The 23817-nt window shown below is 41.7% G+C and overlaps 2 protein-coding genes across 4 annotated transcripts in view; both read left to right on the top strand.

Annotated features, from left to right (window-relative positions):
* MRPS6 (mitochondrial ribosomal protein S6) overlaps window positions 1-23817 on the top strand; it is a 62515-nt gene that overhangs the window by 361 nt on the left and 38337 nt on the right. The window contains exon 1 of one of the 2 annotated variants that reach the window (XM_032765755.2): window positions 916-999. The exons of the other annotated variant lie outside the window; for it this stretch is intronic. Within the exon in view, the coding sequence (XP_032621646.1) occupies window positions 991-999 (9 nt within the window). The 5' untranslated portion in view covers window positions 916-990. Of the gene's footprint in view, window positions 1-915; window positions 1000-23817 lie in introns of those variants that run through there. 2 annotated transcript variants of the gene reach the window in all.
* SLC5A3 (solute carrier family 5 member 3) lies at window positions 912-23594 on the top strand. 2 transcript variants are annotated; one of them, XM_032765753.2, is made up of 2 exons: window positions 912-999; window positions 17902-23594. In XM_032765753.2, exon 2 carries the CDS (start codon window positions 18218-18220, stop codon window positions 20357-20359), a length of 2142 nt encoding a protein of 713 aa, XP_032621644.1. In that variant the 5' UTR covers window positions 912-999; window positions 17902-18217; the 3' UTR covers window positions 20360-23594. The 2 variants fall into 2 exon arrangements, with proteins under 2 accessions (XP_032621644.1, XP_074929729.1); XM_075073628.1 differs by lacking the exon at window positions 912-999 and adding an exon at window positions 9101-10309.

Here is a 23817-nt window from a genome sequence, read left to right on the forward strand (position 1 = left end):
TCCTCCAAGTATAGATAAGAAGCCAGGAGCCTAGAATGGATGTGCTTGGTGGAGCATGGAGGGAGTAATACAGATCAGTTGCTTGAACTGTCTCCAGGACTCTCTGGCACTGGTGTTTGCCCTTTCGATGGGGGGTTGTGGGGGGGGGGGAGCGCGGAGGGGTTTGGACACCGAGAGACATGTGGGTGTGTACCAGTGGGTCTCTACAGGGCACGGAGTATCGGCCCTAGTGTATCATATGGGATCTCTGATGCTGGTTGCCTGGTGTAGGGAGGGTGGGTCGGCTTCTGCCTGAGTGCAGGCAGGTGGGTCGTGGTCTATAACCTGCTAGCTGACATGCGGTGTGTCTATACGATGTTTGGAATCCTGCCAGCCAGCTGCCCCACCCCCAGGCTCTCTGTGCGGCGGGTGTCTCTGACGGGAGGGGCTCTGTGGTCGTGTGTCACGTGTTGGCTCGGGCGCCCCGTGCGCTCCCCAGCCAGTTGTGTAGCTGTGCTGCACAGTGGGGCGGGCACAGTTGGAAACTTCCACTCCCTGCAGCAGCAGCAGCAGCGCGGGAGCCGCGCAGGAGGGGCGGGCTGGCGCCTCACACACGCGACTCGGAGTCCCCCGCACGCTTCGGACTGCGACCCCCGCTGGGCGCCAGCCCCGCGCAAGAGCCGCGGACAGAGCGGGGCTGCGGGTCGGAGGGGGCGCGCGTGGGGGACCGTCTAGCCCGGCCGGGGCGAGGGCCGGACTTAGGGGGGCGGGGCCTGGCTCCGAGGCCTGCGGGGCGGCGCGCTGAGGAGGCCTGCGCAGCTGGCGGCGGCGCCCTTTAACGGCGACACTCTCCCGCTTCCCGTTTCTGCAGCTGGGACCCAGCAGCGCCGCGCCGGAGCAGCCGCGTCCCCGCCGCCCTCCAGCAGCCGCGGGCCGCGCCCCCCTTTCTGTCCCATCTTTTGCCGCCGCCGGCAGGATGCCCCGCTATAAGCTGGCTTGATCCTGAAAGCCATGCAGAGGGTGAGTGCGGGGGGGGGGGGACCGCGGCCCCAGGCCCCTGCCTGCCCGCGTGGCTCTCCCGCCAGCGCGGTGCTGGGCGGCGTGTGCCCGCCGCCACGCCTGGCGGTGGCTTAGCGCCCGGGGCCCCTGTCCCGGGTCCCCGCTCGTCTCTGCGGCTTCCCACCTCCGGGCGGTGCCGCTGCCGCTGCCGCCCGAGCTGAGCGCGCACGTGCGTGCCATAGGGCTGGGCTCGCAGTATCGTCGCCTGCCCAGGGCTGCAAGGGGAAAAAAGGGGAAAACCAGTTGTGCTGGTGCCTGAAGGCCTCGGGCTCGGGCAGCTCAGCTGGGCAAGTGCAGAGAGGAAGTGTGATGTGCCCAACTGGCCTGTGAAAGAACTTCCTCTCTGCTCTGTGCCCTTTCCTGCCCTTGCCCTGTGATCTGGCTCCGTTAGGGTTGCCAACTTTGGTTGGATGAACTCCTGGATGTTTCATCACATAATATTATCATTAATGAAAGATTGATCTTTAGTTTCTGACACTCCAGGACAGTCCTGGAGGGTTAGCAACCCTAGGTTCAGCACTGGTTCCACTGTGGCTCTTTTCCACACATATGGTGGCTTTTAACAGGTTAGTGCTTAATTTGTAATGAGAGAGGTGCCAGGGTTCAAGCAGTTTATTTTCCTTTTGTAACTGATGTCAGGCCTAGCCCTGGCACAAATTAAGCACAGTAGTAAGTGCTAGGATAGTTACAACAGTTGCTGCTAGGTGCTATCTCTCCTTACACAGGCCTACAGGGAAGAGTGAAATCATGATTTTGCTCTTGTAAGATAACACCATTACCTTTTTGTGCAAGGGAGAGAGCCAGCATTGTGACCTTCTGACCCTGTCCATGCTAGGGAATCTTTCAGGTGGTTTCCACTGTTGCTAATGCCACTTGAGCTCCTTTGATAATAATGGTGTTATGGCTTGCCCAATCCTGGCACGGTTTTGAGTGCCTAGGAACGGGTTTAGATGATCTGTGTTTTAAAAAAAAAATAAAAATTGCTTCTACGTTTGCACAGGGAGCCAAACCAGCGTTGGCAGCTATGTATGTATGGCTTTTTTTTTTTTAATTTCTCTTAATTTCCCTAATGTAGGCAGGACTTTGAAACACACTTAGTGTAAGGTGAATATTTGGTATTCCTTTTTGCTGCCTCTCATGCTAAGCTACATACACAACCCATCTTTATCCACTGCTATAAAGCTTACTGCTTAGGGTCCTTGCACAGTGCTAGTGTCTAAATGCAGCAGCTTTTCTATTAGTGTAGGTACCCTTTTAAGTCTTAATCCTACAAATTATGTGCTGTTAATGTGTTCTTGCTAACTTTCATCTTTAACTATTTTTATATATTTGTAATAGTGCTGAAATGTTTAATCTTCTGCTGTTAATTTAATTCTATCTTTCTGTTTGAGCATGTTATCTTGTGCTAAATACTAGTACATTTCCATTCGTTTTACATCTAACTTCTATGTTAGATTTTTTTTAAAAGAGGTGTGGCAGTTACATTATACATTGCAAGCTTTCTGTATTTGAATAGAGAGGGAAAGTATCACAAATCTGACAACACAATGACTTAGGCCATGCCTACACTGGCGCTTTACAGTGCTGCAACTTTCGCGCTCAGGGGTGTGAAAAAACCACCCCCTTGAGCGCTGCAAGATACAGCGCTGTAAAGCCTCAGTGTAATCAGTGCTGCAAGCTACACCCGTAGGGGATGTGCGGTGGCAGCACTTTGAAGTTGCAAGTGTAGCCATACCCTTACAAACAAAAAATTATAATGCAAGCATGACTAGGAGTACTGTGGCTTCGAAGAGCCTCTCAAACATTCCTGGAGTTAGAACATCGTGAAGGAGAGATGTGCTTATAGTGACAGAATGCCTCCTATCTGCATTTATACACTTACAGTAAAACATTATGGTAACAATTAAAATACTCTCTTAAAAAAGTTTGACTCTCCAGTATGTACTTTCTTAACAAATGTTCTTTGTTTAAGGCACTTCTGCAGACTAAAATGATTTGAGTTAACTGCTCTGTAGTTCTGGTGAAATTAAGCTAGGTATAGAAACTCATGTTTTTCTAACCCACTCCTTGTATCATAATTCTAAAATCTGGAGTTCATCTTGTCTCATTTTTACTGGTTAACTAATTAACTTGCTGTCTACAAATATCTTGCTGCTGTTTGACTTTCTGTGCAGTTAAAACCTTTAAAGGGCAATTCTGTGCTGACTGTGGAGCTTCCCTAAAGTGGTGGTGCTGAATCTCAAGAAGTAGATTGTTTTAATAAGCCCCATAAGATCTCTCCCTGCACAGCATGCTGGTTTAAAACCTTTTTGTATTTTAAAGATTCTTAAGTGCACAGACTATTACTGAGGCTGTGACGTAAACACACCAAAGCAAGAAAATTCAGTTTGGATTAATAGTCTGAAATCCTGTAATGAATTGCATTAACCAGTATATTTATTAAATCATTGAAGTCTGAAGTCAACTGGGTCTTGAATAAACTAGGTTTGAATTTGACACTATTTAGTATTTCCTGATAAAACAAAGAACCCTAGTGATGACTTTCTAGAAAAAAAGTTTAAATATTGTTTCTATATTTGAGACATCTTTGCAACTGCGGTCCAAGAAATAGGATGTGAGACTTTGGCTCCGTCACTGTCTCCAGCTGGGGTACTCATTTTGTCCAATTTATTTAATATGTATGGAAGAGATCTTTCAAAGACACAGAGGCTTTGAATGGGAGTATGGTGCTTAACTGCCACTTCTGCTTTTGAAAATCTTTCTCTACCTTAATGAGAGGCCACAGTAAGGATAGATTGCTCCCTGTAAAAGCTGCAGCACAAATGTATGGAGATGTACTTTCTGCCTTGAAGAGTTTAGAGCCCCAGAATTACAAGTGACATGAAAGGTGAAGGTAGTGGTACACAATAAACCTCATACAATATATATATATTTTTTTATTGTAAATAGAAGGAATTAGCAGTTAATCTGACCATCCCTCCCCCGCCCAGCCCGCATCATAGGCATTGTAGCAAAGGCGAGCCTTCCGAAGGAGAGGGTAGTGACATTTTAAGTCAGTTCCAAGGGAATGTATGGGGAAAGGGGAATTCTTCAAGAAACTTCCTGCCTGTTCTCCCAGTTGGGATGATGAACCTTCTAGTCACTGAGGGCTTGGAAATGTTTCTCTTCCTCTAATGCTGTTCCTCAGATTGACCTGTAGGGGGCAATGAGACATTCCTTCAGGAAATGCTGCCAGCATTGCCTCTTGCTGCAGCTTGACTTGTGCGTTGGTATACTTCTCTTCAATAAATCCTACAGTTAGTTTTCTTCTAACTGAATCAGCAGTCTACTTTCACGTTAAATATTTTATTAGTTCCCTTCAAGAGAAGAATATATTCAGGGGTTTTGGATGAACTCAGTTTTCTAACCAATTGCATGGATCATGCAATATCAATTAACTTTTTTCATATATAATTCTCCTGTTTCAGCAAATAATTTCACAAATATCTTGTGATTCTCTAAGGCTGCCCTTGCTTCTGAGTTTGACTTTGTTTGCCTGCGAACTTTTTTTCAACATGTATTGTTTGCCATCCAAACAGGTTGCCATGTTTCAATAAATTCTCTGCCTGCTGTGGCAAACATTCAGCTATCTTAGGGAAGCCCAGGCTATGGACAAAAGTGCTGCCTGACAACTTGATCTTTATACAACTGAGCTTTTGATATTTCTTCCTGGGAAGAAAAACAAAAAGGAATAGGTTAAGATGCAGATTTTTTTTTAATCCTCTGCTTTTTCTTTCTTACTGGTTAGCATTGCTTGTATTTATTTTTCGATCTATAAATGTTTGTGAGACCTTAGTGATTTATATCAGCATCTCACAGTTTAATAAGATCAGACAAAATTCTCTCCTTCCTTCCTTTTGCCTGCTGGAGTAATTTACAGGTAGATTCCTCTTCCTGTCCCTGTCTCTCACTAGGCTCATAGACTGCATGAAGAGTTTACCATGAAAAAATTAGGCACTAAATACATGATGCACTTCTTTGACTATACACGCGAGTTGTATAGTTATTTAAGTACTCATGCCTACAAGAGAAGAGTCTGGATCCAGCTCCCTGTGAGAGCTCTGTCTCCCGCTGTAACTATTGTTGTGGAAGCACTTTCTATTGCAAGCCTTGTATGTAAATAAACTTTCTACGAGTACTACCTTCTGGACTGAAATATCTCATGTTTCTCAGGCCCATATAAAAATAATCCATTTTCTTTTTAAAAGTTGATTTACCAAAGTGTGGGTTATGTGTTGGAGGGTGGATGCAGAGGATTTTATTGTTTCAGAAAATACTTTAGCTCTCCAATTTGAATAGCCAGTCTACTTAAATTAAGTAGTCAGGATTTAACAATTAAAATTTACTATCGGCTTAATCCTAACTAAGGACAAGTGCCTTTGATGTATTGGTTAAATAAACTTCCTTCAAATTACAGACACTAGCATACTGTATACAGTAGGACATGAGTTGATGCTTATTAACCCTTCACTAAGGTACAGTACTTCATATTTGAAGTATTGTGGAAATTCCTGATCTTGTAAGGCAGGGTTTCTCAAACAGGTATCGCCGCTTGTGTAGGGAAAGCCCCTGGCAGACCAGGCTGGTGAGTTTACCTGCCCCGTCCGTAGGTCCAGCCAATCGCAGCTCCCACTGGCCGCAGATCACTGCCCCGGGCCAATGGGAGCCGCTGGAAGCGGCAGCCAGTTAAGTCCCTCGGCCCGTGCCACTTCCAGCCGCTCCTGTTGGCCTGGAGCAGCACTCTGTGGCCAGTGGGAGTCGTGATCGGCCGGACCTGCAGATGGGGCAGGTGAACACACTGTGCTATGTTAATTTTATATCTTTCTAGTATTTTTAATCAAAATGGTGCAGCTCTGAGACTAGTGTAAACCACTTCAAAGTATGTTATGTAACTACTAATAGTGGTTAGTAACCAATTTTGTAATCTCATAAAAAAATATCAAGTTAACTTTACAGGCTCTAGTTTTCCATAAACCCATAGTAGTTTTCATTCTAGGACAAGGGATGAGAACATACTCAATGGACTTAAACACAATTACTCTTTTAAGGAGTTTTAATGGTAAACATACAATAAATCCAAGAGACAAGGTCAGGGTGGAGTAAATCTTCTATTGGACCAACTTCTGTTGGTGAGAGAAGCAATCTTTAGGGCTACACAAAGCTCTTCTTCAGGTCAAGAACTCTGTAGCGTGAAAGCTTGTGTCTCTCACCAACAGAAATTGGTCCAATAAAAGAGATTTACCCCATCCCCACCTGGTCTCTCTGATATCCTGGATGGACGTGGCTACGACTACACTGTGTACAATAAATTTCTATATAATGACCTTTCAGTTAAATTGTGGTATTTACTAGGGCATAACTGCTGCGCCATATTTAAGGTAAATTTTCATTTGGGGCCCCTTCAAAAATCCACAAGAGGTGGACTGTAGTGCTTTCAAAGAAAGCACTCAGTAAACCATATAAAGCCAATTAGCCCCACTCTCAAGCCTAGGTTCTTCAGGTACACCCCTGCTGCCTTATCTCCTGAGACCAGAGGGGCTTTTCATGCTCATCAGGACCTGCAGTCCTTGCCCTGTTGACCTGAAAAAAGAGAGACCACAGGCTGGCTGGAGCTCATAAACAGTTAAGGGAAGGGGGGTCTTCACTCACGGGGGAGCTCCTGAGTGGGCTTGAGGAGGAAGGTGAGTAAGAGAAGGGATCCTTTACTCTCTGGGGTCCTTCTGCCATCACTTCCTCCACTGCATGGTGCTTGGGGAGTAGCAAAAGAGTTAATTGCTCCTTGTCACTCACCCTTCTCCCTTCCCAAAGGGCTTTGGGTGGGGGGAGTTTTTCTGTCTGGTTCCCAGTCTCCTGCCACCTGTATTTCTCCTTTCCTGCAAACAAAAGTAAGAGCTCCAGTCCTTTGGACATTAGGAAGTTGTCCATTCATCAGAGAGAAGAGCCTGGATCCTGAGGCTCTACAAGGATTTTTAGGAATGGGACTTGGTCTTTGTGACTCATAGAAGGCCAGGAGCATCAGGACTCTCCTCCATGGGGTGATGAGTAAGCAGAATCTTGGGGTTTTTTAGTTTTTTTGCCCTGCCCCCCAGCTCCTTCTCCGCAACCTCCTATGGCCTGCCAGATTGGAAGGGTTACAAGGGAGGTGGGGGGAGGGCCATGGTACACAGAACATGTCTCCAGCACACCTTAGCATTGCACCTAATGTAGTTTTAAATGGCCCTAATGTGTCATCTATAAATCTGCATGAAATTGAGGATGTACGTGAAAAGAACTTGTGATGTGACACAGCAGCTCACTTAGTGCTGGCGATATGTATGAGGCAAATTATAAAACCAAAATGTTTCATGCTCATCTTCAGTATCCTTTGTTGAAAGAAGGTAAGGTTGCATGATGACATCTTTATGGGGCAGAGTTTACATGAATAGCCTTGACTCTTGAGTTTTCATGGTTTCTCCACATCAATTTCAAGTTATATACTCAGACCATGATATATATATACTTGTTTAATATCCCTACATAAAAGTTGATGAGGTCTGCAACATTACTGAAATGTCGCTTTAAAAGGACCGTACATTTTTCAGTGCAATATTTGTGGCCTCATGTCAGTTTCATAAGCTGCTGCTTGAGAGGGCTTGGTAAGATGAGCACAGCTCAAACCTGCAGAAAGGGCACCACATTTAGAGTTGCTTTATGCATCCCTTCATTTCTGATTACCCACATGGTTTGAACTAATTAATGTTCAGAAATTATTACAGCCCTGACTATGAACCCAGAGAACCGTTTTTGAACAAACAGTACTGGATCCCAAGCATCTTTCTCCCTCTGTCCCCGCATCACCCCCTGCCAAGCTCTTTTGAAATCTGCTCTACATATTTAGGCATCTAAGTATGGATTTAGGGGACTGTCTTTTGGTACAATTTTTTTAAGCTCTTTCCCTACAGTCTTATCACAAAAGGGAGAGAGTACTATGACCTAGAGTAGTGATGGAGTTCTAAAGGCATGGAAAATGGGTTGAAAAATAGAAGTGTTGGAAACAGTTTTTGATTATAGGAAAATCGGATACTAGTTGGAACACTTAATTAATACACTAGCCTTTCATTGCTGGAGTCCTGGCTTCAAATTTTGGCTTGGGTTACAAATGAAAGTTTGACTTCATATTAATTCTCATTGGATGTTTAGAAAAAGTCTACATAGGCTGTCATAATCAGTTCTTGTACAAGAGAAGTCACAGAATAGAACTTGCTGGTATTGGTAGAGCTCTGTGGAGAAATCCACATAACAAATATCTGCTCTATTTGTAACTCTAGCTATTGCTCTGATTCATCAGCAGAAGACCTTTGGAATGCACTGCACATTAAGTATTTCTCCTAAGAAAACAATGAATTTAAATAATGACAGTAATACCACTGTGGTGCAATAATGTCTGTCTTCATCCACGGGCTCTCTAATATGATCATGGGCTCTGTCTTGCATGCACTAAGATCATGTAGTTCAGGGATTCTATCTAGTAAATAAGTAGTTTGGGGTAGTACCTGCTGCTGTACTTCCTCCATGTGTGTGGGTTATATTTTTTTCTTAACCCTCTCCTCCTGTTAATTTTTTAAAACTTGTCTATACATGTGTTGCAGGCAGTGCAAGCTGCTTCAATCTGCTTGCCAGCATGGCACGGCCTTGATGTGGAGATGCAATCTCTAGGAGTCAGGGAACAGCTCATTCACTCTGCCTCTCTGCTACAACTGCCAACAAAGATGTCAGTTAATGGTTCTACTGGCTTAGTTGGCAGGGTGGTTTCAGCCAGTCACAGCTCCCTGAGTTTTACCATATTAACTTGAAAACTTGTTAAAATATGTTGCTCCCTTTCCTTGTCAACCCTCTGTTTATACTACTTTGGAGGCACTTGTCTGGGTCTCCTCAGATCCCACAGATCAGGCACCTCACTTTGCCCATATTCTTTCTAGTATTTTCCAGCAGTGCAGTGAAAGCTTGCTTTTTCTTAATACTTGAGTTTATGTAGGCACTGGCTTTTGCAGCTGTGGAGGGATCACTGATAATACGGACACTTAGCTGTCAGTAATTAGCTGTACACAACTGACTTTTTTTTTTCTTTTCCTTCCAGTCACTTGATCACCATAAGATTCTACCTGGTCAGTGTCCACTTTGGACCATCGTTAATTCTGCTAGTGACCTGGGCAACATTTTTTCAAACTTTGGTTACCAAAAAAGTGGTTTAATTTTCAGAGGTGCTGAGCACTTTCAGGGAATGCAGAGGATGCTCAGTACCTATGAAAATTAAGTCACTTTTGTTTGGGTACTTTAACTTCAGGCAATAAAGCATAAAAACTTTAATCTTATTTTTATTAAATCATGTGAACAGACTCTTTATGTTATTTGGTAACTGACATTACTGCAGTAGGTTTAGGTTCCCATGTTTATATGTAACTTATAAAAGCTTTTTGTTCTTAAGCAAGTATCTCTTGTTTTAATGAACAAATGGGGGCCCGAACCTGTTTCCTCAGATGTGAGGTGTTTGGGGAACGTGGAGAATGGTGAAGATGCAGCATCTAATCCTGGGGACTCATGGGGAAGGAAAGTGGAGGCAGTTACATAACAGGGTTGCTCCTCCGTACTTTCTTGGCTCTTGCCTGTAGCACAGATCCAGCAGGAGCTGTACTGCTGTTGTCTTAGTTCTTCATAGTTGTCTTGTGCCAGCCATGGTTGCATACCATAAAATATCTGTGGGGTCAGCAGAAAGCTGTCTTTGGAAAGAGTGGCAAGTCCCTGGCTGTGGCTCCCTCTTTTTCCCGAAACCTGCTAAAGCCTGACACTTGTGCTATATTTACGGAATGTTCCACTTTCTCCATAGCTTACACCTGTCAAGCCTATTATCCTCTGAGTATGCTTGTTGAACTCCTAATGTTAATTAGGCACACATCAGTATAGCAGACCATTCAGGTTACATGCTGCTACAGTAAAATATAATTGCAATTTGGGGGTTTGAAATGTAGTTATGTTCAGAAAAGTGACTATTAAAGCACTTTTACTCAACAGTTCTGCTTCCTGTACTTATTACAGCATATCTTATTTTTACTCCTGCATTGCAGAGCCAACACAGTTATGAGAGAGTGAGCAGATTCTATTCTGGTTTGTGCATCAACAGAGCTGATGAACGAGCTAGGGGAAAAAACACAACTTGATTCTTTTAGGACTACGCTGATATTTGCAGACCTGATGGGTAGGAAAGTCTTTATTGTAAACTGCATTTTTTTTAAATGTTGGGTCTAACATGTGTCTCCCTTAACAACAATGCTTTGAGTCACTTCATCCTTCAGTTTCATTGGGCCATATAGCTCCAGTTACTACATTTGCTTCTGTTGCACAGACAGAATTCATAAGTTTGTCTACAACAATGTATACTTAAAATTGCTATGCTGTACTGGATTTGGACAAAATGCAGTATATTACCCCCTAAAGACAGTTGTGTGTAGCTTATCAGAAAAGCAGTCTGATCCATAGAGGTGTTTCACTTGTCCAGATTCTCATTCAAAAATACTCTGAAAGAAAAAAGAATGTATTACTGCAGCATCAGAAGAACTTGCTGCATAACTTGAACAGCATAGGAAGGTTCTAGTATAATAAAGTTATCAGGGTCATTTCAATAGACAAAAAATGGATTAACTGCTAATATGTACTCAGATTCTAACTATTAGGTTTGGCATCTCCTTTTCCTGGAATTGGGAGCATTAATACTTCGGAAAGGTTTTCAGCCATGTAGGTGTTGAACTTAGTGTTAATGATCCATTTCTCGGGGGTTGCAGATTTATAGGAGGCAGTAAGGCATACCTTTTGTGAGACTACCTAAGGGGTGGGCAAAGGTTAAATGTCATTTCCAGACACATACTTCTTAACCCCACAAGTCTGTGCATAGATGTGTTCTCTAACTTGCTAATAAATGCATAGTTTTGGTAACCTGTGACTTATCTGCCCCTGAAATAATTTTTATTTTGAAAAGAGATCATTTTGGAGGGAGGTGGGGGTTGAAGAGAATATTTTGGACATAATCTCTTCCTCTTAATTAAAGTTGTCAGGATAGACTATATCATTTGTGATAAGAGACAAGGAAAACATAGCAGGAATGCTTACCAGCTGGAAGGAAAGGAGATGGGGAAGCAGCATTTGAGGCTGCAGCTGTGGGTCTCTTTCCCCTCTCTGGATTATGTAAAGGGCCACCTGTCAGATAATCATGCTGGGAAAGCTTCCTTTTAAAAGAGTGACCCAACAGTTTTGAATTTCAGTTGTGACTGAGCACTTTTAAAGAAGTGTGAGTAAGGCCTGAATTTCTATATGGTCTTTTTTTTTTTTTTTTTGAGGGACCCGATTAAAACTTCAAAATAGCTGTTTGTTTTTTTCCATAATAAGAATTTTAGATGTAATCTTGGTGTCAGCTGGTAACTGCATTTAATTTACCAACACATCAGAGTTTTACATGAATCCTACATAAGTTGTGCCATAAACTGTAGTTGTCTTACTGGTAACATTCCAGACTTTAAAGTATTAAATGGTGGCTGGATCATCCATATGAACATCTGAGAAACATAGGTCTTAGACGTATGAGCCATTTCCCCATTCTAATAACAAATGTATGTACTTATAACAGGGATCGGCAGTCTTTGGCACACAGCCCACCAGGGTAAGTCCCCTGGCGGGCCAGGTCAGTTTGTTTACCTGCCGTGTCCACAGGTTTGGCTGATTGCGGCTCCCACTTACCGTGGTTTACCGCTCCAGGCCAGTGGGGGCTGCGGGAAGTGGCACGGGCCGAGGGATGTGCTGGCTGCCGCTTCCAGCAACCTCCATTGGCCGGGAGTGGCAAACTGTGGCCTGTGGGAGCTGCGATCAGCTGAGCACACGGACGTAGGTGGTACACAAACCAGCCCACCAGAGGTGTTAACCCTGGTGGGCCGCGTGCCTAAGGTTGCTGATTCCTGCCTTATAATATTTCTTCTTCTGTGTGCTGTATAAATCCTACCCTGAATCTATTCTACTGTATCTTGTGTCCTTTTTGAGAATTTGCCTTTAGCTAATATATTTTTTTAAAAAAAAGGCAGTTTGAGTCGTACTAATGTTTGCACAGAAATCTCAAACTGTTATGACACAAAGGAAAAACTTTCTTGTTCTTGTGATATGGCCCAATCAGAAAGTAGCCAGGGCTGAAATTCACTGTTCTTGGCACCAGTTTTGACTTGCTGCTGGTTTTATCAGTGCCACAAACACTGTTCCCATGACTTGATAGTCTCCCCATGCAGCTGTTTGAGTCCTCCTTTAGTCAGGAAGATGGAAAAGTTTCAGTAGTCAGTGAAAATACCTTCAATACAGATTTGTTGCATGTCTACACCGCAAAGAAAAGGCTGCAGCTGGCTCGTACCAGCCGACTTGGACTCATGTGGCTTGGACTGCAATGCTGTTTCACTGCTGTATAGACTTCCTGGTCCCAGAGCCAGGGTTCCTGCCTGAGCCCAGAAGTCTACAATGAACCAGCTGCAGGTTTTTCTTTGCTATGTAGACATACGTCACTACAGCAGTTCAGAGTAACTTCTTATACCAGCTTCTTATTGAACTTAATTCCAGCATAACCCTGGAAATCCTTCCCTTTTCCTTTTTGTTCCTCTGATCTTTTCCCAGCAAATTTCCCTCAAACCTTTACCAGGCTGAACACCGCGAACCAGGTCTGAAAGTTGCAAAAGTGATGCTTTTGAAAAGTAGCTATTTAAAGCGTGATTTGTCCCTGTCTATAGGTGGCAAGTTCTCAAGAAGTTCTTAACATTATAACCAAAATAAATACATGTCCAGTGACAGTGTCTCAATTGTGACATGACAATTTATTAAAGGGCAAATACTCTATATACACGCCAGCTGCCTTTTTGTATACTGTTACAGCTCATCTGATTTCACTACTGGTATCTGATTACTGCTGTCGATCACTTAGTGTAGGTGTCACCAGTTTAGGTCCAAAACTTTTTTCAATAAGATAGGAGGACAAGGAACTAGAACTTTACTCTTTTCTTGGCTCACCTTTTTATAGTTATTACTTACATTGGGTTAAGAGAAATTATGCATCTGGGAGTAGTTGCGTTTGTATACTTTTTTCTTAAAATATGAAATCTTGGTATTAATGTTGTAATGTAATTACCTTTGACATTTTAAAAATAATCAAAGAAGCACTTGCAGCTAAGTAGTGTATTACATTCATACCCAGAAGCTTCATGCAGTTTAGAAACATTTACAGTGTACTGTCTTGTTAGGAATAAATTAAACCACAGAATAGACAATTTAATCTGCGGTGCCTTTTGTGGATGAATGTAAATTAAATTCTGTTTTTAAATTCTTCATGGAAGATCTGTGGTCTGAGACTCATGATCTTGATAAATTGATTACAGTTGAGGGCTCAGTCTGTTTTGTATCACACTTCCATAGTCTCTTATCATTCTTGGATATAACTTTATCAGAATGAGAATATAAACACTGAGTATCTTCGCTGGTTCTGAAATACTTTATTTTTTTTGTGCAGCGTTCTGCTTATAAAAGGGCCAGTTCATACAAATATTCAAAAATGGTTGAGACTGAAGTGGAACCTTTTTTTCTTGTTAACACATCTGCATTAGTGAGAAGTGCACATTCTCACAGTAAATAAGCTGCATGGTTACCTGTAATAGTTTCCTGAAACAGCAAAAGAGTTTACATCTTTTTAACCATTTAAGGTACTCATCCATACTCTCAGCCTTAACTCCATCTTAACATAGTTTTATATGGGAATCTTGTTTTTTGTTTTTAAATTTCACCCATGAATGCTAAACAAGAAACCCAAAGAATGCTGCTATCCTGTGATAGTTTGAGTTGCAAATATGTTATATGAACCTTTTAAAACCACTTTTGTTTTAAGGCCAGATTTGTTGGTATGCTCTGGCAGCTTTGTCATTTCAGAGCAGTCTAAAGCATCTGGAGCACATTGGCCAATTAAGTGATTTTTACTGTGACTCTGTATCAGTGAAGCAGCACAAAACATTCAGGGCATAGTGGTGAATCTGGCTCAAAATTTCCACAGAATGCAACTATAAGATTTTTTTTTTTTTTTAGTGTAATGACAGTTGGGGCTAATGCAATGATGATTGAAGGCCAAATAATCTGTCAGTGAGAATTCTTGACACATACAGCTCCTTTGTGCCATTGACTATCTTCAGCCCACAGAATTGAAAGATCCAAATTAACTAGAGAGGGAAGGTGATTGACATCAAAGGTAACTAAATCAGATGGCCATACCTAAGAGTAACCTGAGTTGTATACCTGGCCCTCTCTATTTCATAATTGGCTAAAACAGTAATTAATACACTTGGTTGCAACTTAACGTCTTGTACGTGTGCTAAATTTGAAGATCACAATGAATTTTTAATCCTAGGTAAAACTTGAATTCTTGTGGTGGTAAAATTATTTGGGACAAAACAGGTTTGAGTATTAAACTTCTTAGTTTGCTTTTAACTCAGTCAACTCTCTTGTAAATTCTCAGAAAACTCATTCTGCACTCAGTAAATGCTTTGTTTGGTAGGGAGGAAGGACTTGCTAGTCACACAGTAAATATGCAGAAAATAGATATGGACAGGTTTGGACAGTAATTAAATAATGACCGTAGATGCTGAGATTCAAAAAGTTAGTTTTATAACTGCCAAAACACAAATTGTGAACATCACCTGTCAAAATATACAAAGTAAATATCTTTAAATCAAACTCTAACTTCTCAAGCAGCATTTTCCTGACTTAACCGAAAGTTACAGATAAGCAATTAGTGATGGCAATACTTAGTTGGTTTGCATGTGTGTAGTGAAATTGACATTTACAGATAAATCTAATCCTTCCAATCTTAACAATAAATACAGGCTGAATCCCTGCGTTAGGCGTAAAACACATCCTTATCTTAACTATAGAGCTGATTTTTCATTAATGTATCTCCTTCCGTGGCAGAAAGAATCACCAGTGTTCAAAGGGTCAAAGTAGATCACAAGCCTACTGGCTCCTAGAAACAAAAGATCAGTTTAGGACAACCATGTAGAACTATATCTCAGCTGTCTATCTCTATATATTAGCGTTGTCCAGCATCTGTTTATTTTAAAGCATTTGTGATAGGGATGCAAACACCAGTGAGACAATATTTTTAGTCCAGATTGGTGTGACTTCTACAGGTGTCAACTACAACCTTGCATGGAGCTTCCTTTTCACCAAAAACCTAAATCAGGAATGTTCATTTCTCCCTTTTCTACATAAAGTGAACACTAGTAAAAGAGAACAGTTGCAGATTAATCGCTAAAGGCTATGGAAAGAATTTTGACTTGAAAATAGCTTTTATTTTTAGCTGTATTCCTATGGCTTCCTGTGTCTTTATAAAACCACAATGTTAGTTTAATTTTAAATAACTAAAAAGTGGTGGTGGACAAAAATGAATTATGAAAATCAATGCTGATGGTAGAAGTGATGAGGTGCTTTTGTCAAGCTACATAGAATAATAGATTACCAGGGTTGGAAGGGACCTCAGGAGATCATCTAGTCCAACCCTCTGCTCAAAGCAGGACCAATCCCAGACAGGTTTTTGCCCCAGATCTCTAAATGGCCCCCTCAGGGATTGAACTTGCAACCCTGGGTTTAGCGGACCAGCGTGCAAGCCACTGAGCTATCCTGTAGAACAGAATGAGAGCTGATATACAAAAACGTTTTTTTTAATTTGGAACTACCAAAACCAACTTTATTTTAATTTTTGTTTAAAAAAAAAAAAAAAAAGAAAAAAAGTGTGGGGGAGGTGAAGAGTAAACTGGAACTTCTCTGGCTGGTGGAAACCATCAAATAGCAAATTCTGAAAGTAAATTTGGCATATTTTGAGGTGATTTTTCTGTTTAGTTTTCTAACTACCAAAACTATTAATGTAAACAAGATGTATTTCCCCCCCCCCCCCGACTGAAGTCAACTCATTCCAATTAAACCACAAAATTACAAGAAGTAGTGTGCACTGAATCACAAAAACAACTAGAAGGCTACACACTTCATTGTAAGCTGAACTGACAGGTGGAGCGCAGGGCAGGGCAGGAACTTGGTATCTATCCCTGAACTGGTAGGACTCTCTCCACTGACTCTAACCATGCTGTTTGCCTTGGTCACCTCTCCCCTGGTTTAGATGAAGTAAAACAGTTTCGCCTAGGCCAGTGTTTTCCAAACTTGGGACGCCGCTTGTGTAGGGAAAGCCCCTGGCAGGCCGGACAGGTTTGTTTACCTGTCCCGTCCACAGGTTTGGCTGATCGCGGCTCCCACTGTCTGCGGTTCACTACTCCAGGCCAATGGGAGCCGCTGGAAGCAGTGTGGGCTGAGGGACGTACTGGCCATGGCTTCCTGGAGCAGCGAACTGCGGCCAGTGGGAGCCGCGATTGGCCAAATCTGCGGACAGGGCAGGTAAACAAACCGGCCCAGCCCGCCCTGCCAGGGACTTTCGCTACACAGGTGGCACCCCAAGTTTGGGAAACACTGGACTAGGCAAAGGTAAGTGATTCTATTTGAGCCAGGCATAGTTTGGAGGGAGTAATGGTGCAAATATCTAGCCTCATCCCTGTTCAGTTGCTCTATCTTCTGATCTGTAGCAGCCCCTGCTGTTCTAGTCGTGATCCTCCCAACTCTGTTAAAGCACCTTAGTCCTGATCTGCAGCTTCATTTGCTGTCTCACTTTGTCCAATAGGATTGATGTATGCAAATGAACTTGGCAATATTGAGCAATGACTGCGTCTGAATTACTGCTGAATTACTCCTAATGCTCTCTGCTTGCAGCCCCAAATGGACACTGTAGACATCAGGCTTTTTCCAGTTTTCTGATAATCACAAAAATAAATAGGTTTCTTCCCATTGACACCTAGAACGTTACCTGAAATTTTAGAAATCATTGGACATGGTCTTCAAAAGTTACCATGTTAGACACACAGAAATGCCATCCAGATGTGTTTAGGTCTTGTTTTCTGTTTTTTTTTTCCCCCCTATTAGTGTAAACAAATTAGTGCCCTCTTCCCCCTCGCCCCTCCACGCTGTAATTTCCCGAAACCTTTTCCACTTAAAAAACAGCACGGTGATGTGCCGTGCACATCACACGAAGTTGTTCTAAAACTTGTAGAATAACATCAATTTTATAGTTAGTCATACACTTGGCATTATTTGATATTTGTGGCAGTGTTATGACTTCATTCTTATTAGTCATGGCAACAGGATGGTATCTCAAACAGAGAATTGTGACATCACTTCAGGATCTAGCAAGAGAGAACCTAGGCTGTTTATGGTGGAATCCCGGGGAAATTCAAAAAAGGGCTAGCCAAGTAAACTTTTTCATAATGTAAAATGTCTTTCTATGCTCACACAAAAGTGGAAGGGCTTATTTTAATGTCTTTTAAAATAGACTTTAATCCTTTGAGGATTTGGGGGGTGGGGAAATGGAAATTCCTAATGAGAATGCATCTTGTTGTGTTGGGGATATTTGACGTTTGTTTGTTTGTTTGGGGTCATTTAATCTTAGGCTCTTGTATTTGCTGTATCCACTGAGATACATGTACCATGTCCAGATTTTCAGCTTAATTATAAAGGGCACTACTGAATTTAAGTAATGAATCCTGTGTTCTATCTTGCACAAATACAATTTAAAGGAGGAAAAGACTTGCGCTGAACCACTAGTTTTGATAGACGTCAAATCTTTCTCATAAATTTGAGTGAAATCCTTCTCTAATTCAACCTTTGTCTTTTGTCTTTGCTGCCTTGCAGGGTTGGTACAGTAGGCTTCACTAGACTTAGCTGCAGCTAAGAATTTCTCCTACATCAACAGAGTTAATGCTGATGCTCTTGTGGAAAGTCGATTAAAAGTGCGTGCTAAGTTCTCAAATTTCCATTTAAGAAGCGGAGAAAATAAATCTATCTTCTCAAAGTGTACTACAACCACCACCATCAAGACAGCAAACCAAGGGACAAAGAATTTGATCTGCAGTACTGATAAATGTAAACTGGTTCACATATTACTCTAAAGACTTCCTGGGGGGTGAAAATTGGACATCGGCAGTCACAAGTCATTTTGTTTATAAAAATGAGGGCTTCTTTGGAAACAGCAGACATTGCCATTGTGACACTGTACTTTGTACTTGTACTGTGCATAGGCTTTTTTGCCATGTGGAAATACAATCGAAGCACCGTAAGTGGCTACTTCTTGGCAGGCCGTTCTATGACATGGGTAGCTATTGGTGCATCCTTATTTGTGAGCAATATTGGGAGCGAACATTTCATTGGGCTCGCAGGATCTGGAGCAGCAAGTGGATTTGCAGTAGGTGCGTGGGAGTTCAACGCCTTAATGCTTTTACAGCTTTTAGGATGGGTCTTCATCCCAGTCTACATACGATCAGCAGTATATACTATGCCTGAATACTTATCCAAACGTTTTGGAGGACATAGAATTCAAATATATTTTGCGGCGTTGTCTTTGATTCTTTATATCTTCACCAAACTTTCTGTTGACTTGTATTCAGGTGCACTCTTTATTCAAGAATCTCTAGGTTGGAACCTTTATTTGTCAGTTATCTTGCTTATTGGAATGACTGCTTTGTTGACTGTGACTGGAGGTCTTGTGGCTGTCATCTACACGGACACTCTTCAAGCTCTGCTTATGATTATTGGTGCCCTCACACTCATGATCATAAGTATGATGGAGGTTGGTGGGTTTGAAGAAATTAAAAGAAGGTATATGTTGGCAACACCAAATATTACGTCAATCTTGTTGACCTACAATCTTTCCAATACCAACTCTTGTCATGTCCATCCAAAGCCAGATGCTCTTAAAATGTTGCGTGAGCCAACTGACGAAGATATTCCTTGGCCTGGATTTCTGTTTGGGCAGACCCCAGCTTCTGTATGGTACTGGTGTGCAGACCAAGTCATAGTTCAGAGGGTTTTAGCTGCAAAAAATATTGCTCATGCCAAAGGATCCACGCTAATGGCAGGCTTTTTAAAGCTGTTGCCTATGTTTATTATAGTTATCCCAGGGATGATTTCACGTATACTGTTTGCAGATGACATTGCCTGTATCAATCCCGAACACTGCATGCAAGTCTGTGGAAGCAGAGCTGGATGCTCTAACATTGCCTATCCACGTTTGGTGATGAAACTTGTACCAGTTGGTCTGCGGGGACTCATGATGGCTGTAATGATTGCTGCACTAATGAGTGACTTGGACTCTATATTTAACAGTGCCAGCACTATATTTACACTTGATGTCTACAAACTCATACGCAAGAGTGCCCCATCTAGAGAACTAATGATTGTAGGAAGAGTGTTTGTTGCTTTCATGGTAATTATAAGCATTGCTTGGGTTCCAATAATCGTGGAAATGCAAGGAGGCCAGATGTATCTCTATATACAAGAGGTAGCAGATTATTTGACTCCACCAGTGGCTGCTGTGTTTCTGTTGGGTATATTTTGGAAGCGTTGCAACGAACAAGGGGCGTTCTATGGTGGAATGGTTGGGTTTGTTCTTGGATCTACAAGGCTGATACTGGCATTTATTTATCGTGCCCCTGAGTGTAACCAGCCTGATACCAGGCCAGGCTTCATCAAAAATATCCACTATATGTATATTGCTACTGGTCTGTTTTGGATCACTGGAATTGTGACTATTACAGTAAGCCTCTTTACATCACCACCAGCAAAGGAACAGATTCGAACAACCACTTTCTGGTCTCTAAAAATCAGGTCTGTAAAAGAGAGTGCTTCAAAAGGGGATCCATATAAGGTACAAGAAAAAACCGTCTTGAAATGTAATGAAAATGCCAATCATATCCTGCCAAATGGCAAATCTGAAGAAAATATTAAAAATATTAAGCCTGAGGATATAAATCTTCTAGTTACTTGCAGAGAAGACAACAACCCAGTGATTTCTGTAAGTCACTCTGAAGTTGAGACACCAGTTGATTGTTATTCCAATGGACAGGTCTCTCTCATGGGTGAGAAAAAGCGTGAGGAAGAGACTGATGATAGAGAGAAACACTGGAAATTCATAGATTGGTTCTGTGGCTTTAGAGGTAGAAACATGAATGAAAGAGCCATCCAAGATACAGAGGAAGAGACTCTCTGTTTACAAATGTTGGAAGAGACTCCAAAAGTTAAACTATTACTAAATATTGGACTGTTCTGTGTCTGTTCACTTGGAATATTCATGTTTGTCTATTTCTCTTTGTGAATGGTGAAGCTTTAAGGGTATGGCTAAACATACACAAGCTGATACAAGTCTCCCTGGAGAATTTTTAAAAAATGTACCCAACTTGCATCTCAGGCATTGTTTACGCTATATTGTCAAATCAACTTGTCAGCTAATTTAAAGATCATTTGAGATGTGTATTATATTATCTCTGTTTAAATAAGGAAGAATGTGGTTTTTAGTGCAGTGCTGCAAGGGGTGTGTGTGTGTACACATACACACACACACACACACACACACACACACACACACACACACACACACACACACACACACACACACACACACACAGGAGGTGGCTGTTTTTAAGGAAGAACATTAAGGTGCTCAGTCCAATACTAAAATGGAAAAAAAAAATGTGTAGAATTGGCATTATCAAGGCTGTCAATCTAAACTTAGATACCCATATATAGTTTATCCTCTGTATCATACTCATACTAACTTGACCAACATGTTGCTGCTTAATTTTGCTTGCAGCTTTTCACTTTTTTTCAAACTATGTGTAAAAAAAAAAAAAAAAAGTGTGGTGCTTAAATTCCACACTTCATTTATACTCAACAAAAAGACAGCATTTTGAATGCACTTAAGTCTTCATGTATTATTTTGGAACATGCTGTCACTCTGCAGCCACCTTCTACTCTTCTCCATAAGATTAGAAACCAAACCTACTTAGTCACAGATTTTAACTACTTTTATTCTATCCAATTTAAACACTGGTATGGTAGAAGATTGATATTTTATTTTTGAGGGATAGGTGCAAGCAAGCCTGAGATGTTACTCTGTTTAACTTTGCAAACTTTAGTTTATGATCCTACTGAGGAGGGGGGGGGAAGGGATGGATACTCTTCCTGAATTTTCTAGTAAATGTGGACCAAAACAAATTTGCTCCCACTCTGTTCCAAATTTCTCTTAATGTTTTTGCTGTGTACGTGAGTAGGATTAGCTTCTTCTTAAGGAGCAAGCTCCAGATAGATGCTATCGCTTGGAATAGAGATGCCCAAGAATTAGCAAAGTGAAACTTGAATATGCTTCAACTGGATTTAAAAAAAAAAAACAACTAAATACCCCTGAAGGAAACATCTAGCAACTCTATCACCAAGCTAGATGCAATGCAGTCTGTTAAATGTTAACAAACGTGTACTAGGGCTATATGTTTTAAATTGCTATTTTGGAAGAGGGAAGTGGAAGCAACAGATAAGAGTCAATATTTAGCACAAACTCTTTCTTTCTAACTTCATCTGTTAGGAAAAGAATAGTATGAAGGATTCCACATGGGGAAGTAAGTGAATGTAGTGGGCAACTTAATTATCTTCAGCTGGGCTTTTTTTGATACATATGTGGAAAAGCAAAACAACTTTTTGTGCTTTAGCAGAGAAACCTCAAATTGCAGGAATGCACAAAAGATGAGACTTTGAAGTTTTTCCCCCTAGGGGCTGTTACTGGCAACTGTATTAAGGGTTTGCAGAATTGGACACAGTTTAATACCCAATTTAGTTACCCTGAGTAGCCTGTTGATTTTAATGGGACTGCTAGCAGAATAGTGTGCTACTTGGTGTGAGTAAAAATGGTAGGTTAATGGAATCTGGGTTGAATCTAATTGACTGTTGGAGGAAAAGCATCTTGCTGCATGGAACTTCAGTGGGTCACTGAACAGCTCTTGGTAAACCAACAATAACTAGATTATCAGAGGGAACTGGTAATTTACCATACTCTTGAAATAGCAATTGAGACTGGTAGGTCTGTGGATTTGAATAGATGAGATGTTTTACAGCAACTGCTGTTCATTATCAGATTTTAGATCTTGCGCTTGGAGGGTAGAACACTGTGGATTGCAATAGAGAGATGAGCCTATGAGCCATGTTTGAATAGTGTAGATAGGGTGTCCAGATATCCCGATTTTATAGGGACAGTCCTGATTTTTTGGGTCCTTTTTCTTAGATAGGCTCCTGTTACCCACCCCCCCACCCCCGTCCTGATTTTTCACACTTGCTGTCTAGTCACCCTAAGTGTAGACCACGGCCATTACTGTGTGTGGCTGAGGCTTAGTTTCGGTAGTGTTGTCAATGTCTGTAGAAGTTGTTGTTTCAAAAGGGTACTTCATACAGAAAAACATTTTTTTTTAAATGATAAATTCTTAGTACATGAAAGAGTCTGTAAAAAATGGAAACTCAAGTTCATAAGTTATTGGAGGTGTAATGGGGGGGGAAATAACACGGTATACAAAAATGAACAAAACTCTTTATACGCAGGACTTTCTGACCTTAAAGTCTAGGAGGGTAAAGAGTAAAAAGCTTAGATGGGTTTGCCCTATATCTAGATGGATACACTAGGAAGAGAAGGGGGATAAAGAACTCAGGAGGCCTCTTCCCCTTTCTGTAGGGACAGAGTGGCTGTGGACCAAGAGCTTCTATATGTGTTTTTAGGGCCTGGCTAAAATGCTCAGTTGGGCTCAGTGGCACACTTGACATCCCAAAGACGGCAGACTACACACCTCAACAGGCACTATCCCCTACTAACTACGCATACATTTCCATCAACAACTGGCAGCATAGGGTTTGCTTACTGGCCCTTGATCTAGTTTTAATGAATGTATTACCACCTGCCTCTCACAGGTAGGCTGGCTCAGGGACCCTTCGCTTTACTGCCACTGCTTCAGTCCTTCTTGCTCTTTCCCTAGAATGCCTCACACAGTGATATATGCTTCTGACACTATCTTGCCTCCACCTAGATAAACAGCAGCCTGCCTAGTACAGTCTCTTCCCTAGTTCCTTTGCCCCAGATGAGTTCTTTTCTACCAAGCCCACTTTACATGTTTCCTGCACAATGCCCGGTGCCACGTACACTCACACTTATGATCTGTGATAAAATTTTAACCCTGTAACAACATGTAATATTCCCAAAGAATTATGACTATTAGGTCTGCACTTTTAAAGACAAGTAGTTTCAGTCTGTTGGCAGTTTCAGCGTATTGGCATGTGTTTGATCATACTCTGGATACTAAAATACACAGTTTACTTAGCTCTATCTTTTTAAATTCAAATTTTTTCATACTAAAAGTCCATATTACACTAGTTCTAAAAGTTTATTTCCAGTGGGGATCAATCTGGTCCTGTCACTATGTAGCTTCACAGAAGTAAGACAACCTATTATTGGATTAATTATGGTAAAGTGTTGTAGTCATAGTTGGAAACTCAGTTGATAAAATGGCTGTATTCTCTCTGTGTTTTCATAACTGAGGCCTGGTCTACACTGTAAACTTAAGTTGATGAAAGCCACCTTTCGTAGACTTAATAATGCATGTGTCTACACTACAGTAGAACCTCAGAGTTATGAACTGACTGGTTAACCACATATCTCATTTGGAACCAGAACTACACATTCAGGCAGTAGCAGAGATGCGGAGGGGAATCACCCAGTACAGTACTGTGTGTGTTTAAATG

The sequence above is a fragment of the Chelonoidis abingdonii genome, chromosome 1 (assembly GCF_003597395.2).
Source record: "Chelonoidis abingdonii isolate Lonesome George chromosome 1, CheloAbing_2.0, whole genome shotgun sequence".
In the NCBI taxonomy this organism is placed as follows: Eukaryota; Metazoa; Chordata; order Testudines; family Testudinidae; genus Chelonoidis; species Chelonoidis abingdonii.

Excerpts from the sequence above, each read along its gene's own strand:
- SLC5A3 (XM_032765753.2), top strand. The coding sequence starts at position 18,218 with ATGAGGGCTTCTTTGGAAACAGCAGACATTGCCATTGTGACACTGTAC.